This window comes from Danio rerio, chromosome 2 (assembly GCF_052040795.2).
Source record: "Danio rerio strain M-AB ecotype USA chromosome 2, GRCz13ab, whole genome shotgun sequence".
Lineage (NCBI taxonomy): Eukaryota > Metazoa > Chordata > Actinopteri > Cypriniformes > Danionidae > Danio > Danio rerio.
In genome coordinates, this window is record NC_141022.1 from 41,399,046 (window position 1) to 41,407,698 (window position 8,653).

The window sequence follows — 8,653 nt, forward strand, 5'->3', positions numbered from 1 at the left end:
AATAAAATCAGTTATTACATTTTTAAAACACCATTTTAAGAACAAAATTATTAGCCCCTTTAAGCTATATTTTTTCTCGATAGTCTACAGAACAAACCATCATTATACAATTACTTGCCTAATTACCCTAACCTGCCTAGTTAACCTATTTAAGCCTTTAAATGTCACTTTAAGCTGTATAGAAGTGTCTTGTAAAATATCTAGTAAAATATTATTTACTGTCATCATGGCAAAGATAAAGTAAATGGGTTATTAGAGATGAGTTATTAAAACTATTATGTTTAGAAATGGGCTGAAAAAAATCTGCTATCAGTTAAACATAAATTGGGGAAAAAACAAACAAGTGGTCTAATGATTTAGGGGGGCTAATAAATCTGACTTCAACTGTATATGGTTGGAGCTAAGCTCTGCAGGACCCCCTACTAAATATGTTAATATATTTAGTATAATAATAATTAATATTTTATAGTTTATTTATTTAAAAGACCACCATGTATCATAACATCTTCTCTGTCATAAAGACCTTAAATTACATGATAACATGTGCCAGCTAAGCACTTGCATGGTCCCACATGTATCAGCCCCAAAAATGAGTAAATTTGTATATAATAATATAGAAAACACTGAATATACTTACTATAGAGGACAAACAGTAAAATGTTAGATATAAAGCGAGGAAAAGCTTTACATTTCATTCGATAATAACAACACGCTGCATTTTACACCTTCTAATATTTTAGAAACTAGGATTTTAAAAAATACTGCTGGAACCTGCATTTAAGAATTATTAAAGTTGTATTATGCTTTCGAGTTTTATAGAAAAAACTCTTATATAATGCTCTTTACATTATGTAACATCTACTCGCTGCCCCTAGGACATACAATTCAGCTCAGGACATACAATTCTTTCTGTTCAAGCATATATTTTAGGCTGAGTCACACAGAGAAAAAAGAAACCAGTGTGGGTTGGAGTACTCGAACACACATCAAGTGCAGGACAAGATAACTGTCCGCCCATCAGTAACATGTGTCATACTTTAAATCAAATGTACAGAATAATAGTAACAGGCGAATTCAATGATCGCGTTCCCGCAGTGACTGTTTGAAAAAGATCAAGCAGAGATGACATTTTCATCACACTCGTCTCAATGCAATTACAGACATCATTTGTCCCATTAACTGTGAGATCGTCATGAGTGTCTATAGAGTGCTCTCATTATTACCAGCTATTCTGAGATATCTGTGGAGACCGCTTTTAATTATAGGGGACGGAGAAAGAGAAAGACGCTTAAAATAGATCAAAATGTTACACTTTCCTTGAGGATCATCTTTGTTTGATTTGACACTGGAAAAAAAATCTAGAATCTTTCTGCATGCTGCAACATCTGTCATTAAAGGAAAAATCAAAGGCATTTATACCAGTATGACAAGACACAAAAATACTATCTACCTTGTGCTAAATTGATCAAGTCATTATTATACAGTAAACTGAGCACAACATGGCCATTTGCCAAATTTGCTAAAACAAAATTGAAAATAACAAGCTTTTATAAACTTTTTTTGAATAAATCCCTTTACTATGGAGTCATTCTAGGGCCATTTATACTTGCAAAATAAAAGTTTTGTAAGCAAAAAAACTAAAAGTATCGAGCAAAAAAAGAAAATGATGAAAATGTTCAAAAATCGCAAATCGAAAAATAAATTGGGGGAAAAAAAATTTTTGCTAACAAAAAAAATTGCAAAAAATAATCAAGCAATGCAAAAAAATAAATAAATAAATAAATAAAATAAAATTATATATATATATATATATATATATATATATATATATATATATATATGTGTGTGTGTGTGTGTGTATTTTTGCAATTAAAAAACTATGGTACTTGGGTACAAGGGTACTTGGCCATTTATGGTGGGCCCGGTCCTGCCTGCATTTAAGCGACGTCATCAATTGCTTGCCAACCGCCATAAAACTTTGAAGGAAGAAGAAGCAGAAGCAAAGCTGAGCAGAGGCATGCGAGGGAAGTTCAGGTATGTCTAATTGGTAGTTTAAATTTATTTGTCAAAATGTTATGGTAGTTAGCAAGCAAATGATGACGTCGCTTAAATGGAGGCAGGTCCGGGCCTGCTGTAAACACCCAAGTTTTGACCCCGCCCCCCTTGTCAAATCAGGACCACAAAGTGAAATGCGTTGAACTGTAAAGTGCATAGTGAAAACAGCATCACAAACTCATGGTTGAATGAAAAGCTAATCAAAATGAGCATTACAACTGACTGGACGGGTTTTGTAAAGGCAATGCAATAAAAACGTTTTGCAAATATTTTATTGCGAATGCAGTTCTTTTTTTGTTAACAAATTTAACCTAATTTTCCCTTTGCCGTTCTTTATTTTTGTTAGCAAAAACTATTTTTGTTTCTCAAAATTAATTTTTACTTTGTATTTTTTGGAGATTTGCATTTATTTATTTATTTATTGTGCAGAACTTTATTTTTTGTTTGCAAAACTTTCTTTTATTTTGCAAGTATATGTGGCTCTAGATTGAATCCATACTCTACAATTTTATTATATTATTATTATATTTTTATTATTTTATAATATTATATGCAAAATGTTGGTAATTGCTATAGTATCATCAGGGTATTATTAATATATAGATTATTAAATATTCCTTATTTATTCTGCTGTTGACTTAAAGAGATTTTCAAACACTTGCTTAAAAAAATTAAGAGCAACTCTTACAATAAATTATCAACTAAGCATATCTATAATGATGTTTCATGACAGCACTGTCTTTTGATTTGTGAGGTTTATATTTCTTACATTTATTGTGTTGCATCAATGATATATTAAATATGTCAGACATGTTTTGCACAGTAACTAGCTGTATTTATGTCTACAGGAGAGGAACGAAAGGATGGAGAAAATCTCAACAAATACAGAATCTGCCATGTCTTTTAAAGTGAAAATCCTTCCCTATTCTTATGTCCTAAACTCTAATCACCCCAGCATGTTGATGCCACAGGGCTATCATTTGCTTTCCAACCCCCTAATTTCCCACCCACACTTGACTTTTCCTTGTCCTCTGTCGCTTCCTCATTAACTCTCTTTCCATTTTGAATGCCGCGGAAGGTGTTTTTGTCCTCCGCGCTGATTCTTCTCGCTCATGCTTCCCTCTTCTACTTCTTTTTCTTCTGGAAGCGTCTGAACTGATTCTGTATTGCCAAAGCAGCTTTCTCTGTCTCTGGCGCCTCCAGATCAATGTCGATCTCTTCTTCTGGTTCTTGCGTTGGGGGATTCGCACCTTTGCTCTCCAGTTTCTCCTGGGCGGCTGAGAAACACATCACATTCACATGTTGACAACATTACTAGTATAGTAAAAGCAAATGCAATATTTTAAATCATTTTAAATTGATCCATATACATTTTATTTTTATTTTACATGATTAAATTTACAGTCTGTTTTCATGTTAAAATTATTTTCTCATATCTCAGCATAGTATACAGAAACATTACATTTAAGTATCTGGTAGAAGTTTTCGTCCAAATTGACTGACATTGCTTTCAGTATACACATTTTATGATTTGCTTTCTCTGGGATTCAGTCCTGTGACCATGATTTGACCTACAGGACTTATTTACCCTCATGTTTTAAAAAAATAATAATTCAACAAGAAATGCGTTCATCTTCACACAGATGAAGACATTTTTAATCAACTCTGTGATATTTCTGTCCCCCTTTCAAAAGTCTAGTCAGCCAAAACATTTGGCACTATAAAATATTTCAAAAAGTAATAATAATATTTACACCTAATTTCCCTCATTTTAAAGATCAAGTAATCTTGACACATGAGAACCAATGATGTAGTCCATTCTTGCATGTCACATAGCACATGGAACAGCAGCTATGCTAATTATTTTCCTTATTCTCTACATCTATCTGGGGATACTATTCCCGAGGCCCCTAGAGATTATGCAGCGCCATTGATGCGATCCAAGATCTGAAGAAATGATGCCAAGGTATCCATAATCCTGGACCAGGCTGTATCCTGAGCTGATGCTGTGGTGGTCATGGAGGAGCAGAGAGCGTGAGACTGAGGCCGTACTCACACTAGGTACAGTTGCCTCGAACCGGGCCAAAGCACGCTTGTCCCCCCTCCCGTCTCCCTCGACGGCCCACGCTCACACCACAAACGGGCTTCGGCACGCTTACGTCATCGCTGCTGGGCTGTTCAGTGAAGCGCTCTCTCACTCAGCAGCACAGCGGAGATTTCTCTAGTTATATTGTTTCAGTCGTTTGATATGCCATCAAATATTTCACCAAACAGTCCTTAGGGATGCGGGGACACGCAGTCAGATATTTCGCCGAACAGATCCGCCACTTTTGGTGCTCATAAACAATCATAAAGCCCTCGTGCTGCAGGAATGAGGAGGTCTGCTGAAGGCGCGCAGCTGTCTTTAATAAACTATGGCAGTTTGCGTTCACTGAACAGTAAGAATGATTAATAAATCCATATGAAACAGTCCCATAAAAGTCACGTCTCGCTTTCAGTTTCGGGCTTTGGCGCGTTTTGCACTTACACACAAGCGTACCGCGCCAAAGCCCAAGTGAACCGCGCTCAGGCACACCTCTTCGAACCAGGTCAGGGCCAGCCAAGTGAACCGTGCTTGAGCCTGATTCAGCGCACTCACACTTCTCAAACGATCCGGGAAACGGGCCTGGGCATGGTACGGATGGCATAGTGTGAGTAGGCCCTGATTCCTGAAAGACCCCTGTGACAGACAAGTCTCTGCATTGATCCCTTGGGCCAGCCTGAACACCTGCCGGTGACCTACTTACCCCTGAAGTTCTTCACCATGGACGTCCAGCGTTCTTCAGCCTCCGGCGCCTAGACTGCAGCTCTGCACAAGACGTTTGGCCAGAGGAGATATGACCGTGCCCAACAGAGCCTGGTTTCTCTTGAGTTTTTTTCCCTTTACTTCGTCAATTGGTGAAGTCTGTTCCTCGCCACTAGCTTGCTTGGTTTGGGACTTGTGAAGCTGCACATCGATGGATTTGCTCTTTAGTGTTTGGACTTCCAGCAGTGAAATTTAAACCACACTGAACTGAATTCAACTTCAACTCAAAAAACTGGACTGACGCAGTTTCAATTTACTAGAACTTCTATGTTAAGCTGCTTTGACACAATCTACATTATAAAAGCCCTATAGAAATAAAGATGAATTGAATTGTACTTTTCAGCTTCCCTAAGAACCACTAAGGTTTGTTCTAGCAAGTCAAGCAGTGGTGGTTGAGCTTCTGTTTGTGTAGTTTATAAAAGTGCTTTTAAGTGATATAAATGGCTAAATTAAGTCTGTGTATTGTATAAAGTGATTATTTCTAATCAGAAGACTTTGATTAAACATCTTAATTCATGTAGGTTTATTTTGATCTCTTGCGTTTTGACGCATCAGAGGTTTCGGGCGAACTGACTTTAAATAGGTGGACAGAAATTTCTCAGATTTCATTATAATAATTTCATTATTTCATTCTTGTTTGGAATATGAATGAAAATTTGGCATAACATGATGAGGGTTGTCAACTGAATAGACCTTATGGACCAGCCTCCACTTGATATGCAGTAATGAATGCTTGAGTATGCATGTGTGCTTTTGTTGTTGAGGGGATAGGACATATTAAAAATATATTCCATTTCAATGTGGTGATGTTATCAATAACTGAAAGTTAAAACCAATTTCATAGCGTTATTTATCAATATGTGGCTCTTTGTGGATTCTTAGAAGCTATAGAAATTCAAAATATAAAACAGGAAATATGCTGGAACCATTGTTTTTGTTTACAGCCCTCAAAAGGGTTTGTACACTGTAAAACCCTACAGTCAAATCAAATGAAATGAGTGTAGGTAACTCAAAATTGACTGAATGTTAATTCTACTAATTTTCTACTATCTACTAAAGAGTTTAGAACTCGTGTGGAAGGTAATGAGTTAATTAAATACCTCATTACTTCAACTTAAATTGAGTAAGTTTACAGTATTCATATAGATCGTGTTTTAACCCAAATGGTTTGTAACAATCAGTTTCCTCAAACGGTTTGAGTTGCCTTGACTTAATGGGTTTTACAGTGTAGAAATCAGATTGAAATGGTTGACCTTTGTGTTGTAGGCAGTTATGCAAATACAATTGTGGCTTTATGTACCTGGACAGGTTTAGTGAAAAAATGTGGAATAGTTTTCAAAAAGTATAAATATAGCGTAATGAAACTCATAAAAATGCACCTTTATCGTCAGTGATGGGCCCCTGAGTGCTGTTGGGAGGATCAGAAGAACTGTTCTGAAAGAAAGAGATGGCAGCTATTAGGTTTATCAGCATTCAGACATGCAGTAAAACAAAAATCACAACATTTGCGAATTTTTTTTTTGGGTCTACCATGGCATTAAAAGCTTTATCGTGCATGTGTTAGGACACTGAATGATAAAGACCCCTTAATCCCCATCAGTTTAATCCTCCTTTTTCAATTCTGTGTGCAATCTGGAACAGTGGCACTCAGCCCTGGAGAGGATCCCTATAACATGCAAGCTTAATATGTATGTTTTATATAATATATCTTTAATTATTTATAATGATGACATTTGATACTGGAAATACAAGGTTATAAAATGTTTCTATGGACAGGTAATCAGTTATATTTATCCATGTCTCCATAAAAGTAGTGATATGCACAGCATGAGCAAACTACTTGGGGCCAAAATGCATTCAGTATATCTGTGACCTTGCTTCTTCATTACAGAGCCTTGAGATGATGGCCTAGATTTGAATTATTCCTATAGACATCGGTATTCAAGATATGTCAGTTTCATTTATTTTTATTAATTTGTGATGTCACTGCATTCTGATATTAGCTCGAAGCTGCCAGTATAATGTACATACTTTGCACAGAATTTTTGGAGCCCATAAAATGTCATGAAGAGAGACGAAATGGAGCATCGCCTTACACACACACACATGCGCATATGCACACATTATCCACTCTTTCTTGCTGCAAGGCACTCTTTCAAATGCAAATCTCTGCAGCCCTTCCCAAATAATCCTTTTTTTTCTTCTTACTTTTTTTTTGGGGGGGGACATCTTCACCTTATAACTAAGAACCATCCTCAAATTCCTTTCTCCATTTTCAGCACACCTACACATCCACAACACATAATCCCTGTGAGCATAAAAACGTCAACATTTGTTCTTTGTCTTAGTCCATGCCCTTCTGTTGTTTACTTTCTGCTTTTTAATTTGCAAAAAGTAGGTCATGTGAGTATTACAGAGGTATTTTGTTCCCTCACTTCTGGTTTTCACACTTAAAAGACACGATGATGAGGGGTGAAAAGAGCCCATCCACAGCCAGCTGGCTCCCAGTGTGTTGGCTATTAGTTTTCCCCTGCTACATTACCTCAGCCAGCACTTTATTTTCTCTCTCACACTTCAGTGATACACAAACCTCACGGCACAATCTCCATCTGCTAATTAGCCAAGCTCACATCAGCAAGGTCAAGCTCCCCTGAGCCACTTATTAATTGCCAATTAATAGGACACACACACACACACACACACACACACAAAAGAAGAAGAATGTAAAGCATCACATTTTCAGATTAACCATGGGAAATATTACTTTCAATGTGTAAAATCTTAAGGAGGAGGATTATCTGTAATACTACCTCTAGTTTATCTTAAGAAAACTTCATTCATTCGTTTTGCTTCGGCTTAGTCCCTTATTTATCAGGGGTCAACACAGTGGAATGAACCGACTACTTATCCAGCATATGTTTTACACCGCGGATGTCCTACCAACTGCAACCCATTACTGTAAAACACTCATTCACACACATACACAACATATATTTTTAGCTTATTCAATTCAACGCATGTCTTTTGACTTGTGTCGACGTCTCTAATGTTAAACCATCCTTTTAATAACGATTCACGTTCTATGTCAATATATTTAGGTCACCTGTGAATAACGTTACATTTACATTGAACATTGACGCCATTTTAGAATTGTATAATAATCTAGTGAACTTTTAAGTTGTTAGGGTTTATATAGTAACAAATATCACTCACCTCACTCATAGTTCTGAGATGTGCTGAAATAGCCGTTTGACTTCGCGGGTTAATTTGTGACGTGACTTTGGATCAGCGAAGAATCCCCGTCGAATTGTCCTTTTCCAGAGTGCTTTGAAAATATGTCAAAACAACTGAACCGAGGATAATGTTATGCAGAGGTCTGTATCTCCATCTCTCATCCCGAAAAACACGCCCCCGATCTCTCTCTCTCTCTCTCTCTCTCTCTCTCTCTCTCACACACACACACACACACACACTCTCCCTCCACTGTTCACTGCAAGGAGTAGATGTTTAAATTTAATTTTTATTAGTTTATTGATTTGTCCATGATAATAATAAACAAAAAAAGTATGTTTGATTTGTAATTAATTCTGTTTAGATTAACACGATTATCAGTTTTCCCAGTGATGGGTTGCGGCTGAAAAGGCATCCGTTGCATATAACATAAGGATAAGTTGGCGGTTCAGTGCGCTGTGCAGACCCCTGATTAATAAAGGGACTAAGCCGAAAAGAAAATGAATGAATGATTATTAGTTC

At 36.7% G+C, this 8,653-nt stretch overlaps 1 protein-coding gene across 1 annotated transcript; it reads right to left on the reverse strand.

The window, feature by feature from the left end:
* Positions 1-2,791: 2,791 nt before the first annotated feature.
* Positions 2,792-8,282, reverse strand: pcp4l1 (Purkinje cell protein 4 like 1). The gene is given in 3 exon segments (NM_001161488.2): positions 2,792-3,332; positions 6,280-6,334; positions 8,114-8,282. Coding segments are annotated over 3 exon segments (216 nt in total). The 5' UTR covers positions 8,123-8,282; the 3' UTR covers positions 2,792-3,180.
* Positions 8,283-8,653: the final 371 nt, after the last annotated feature.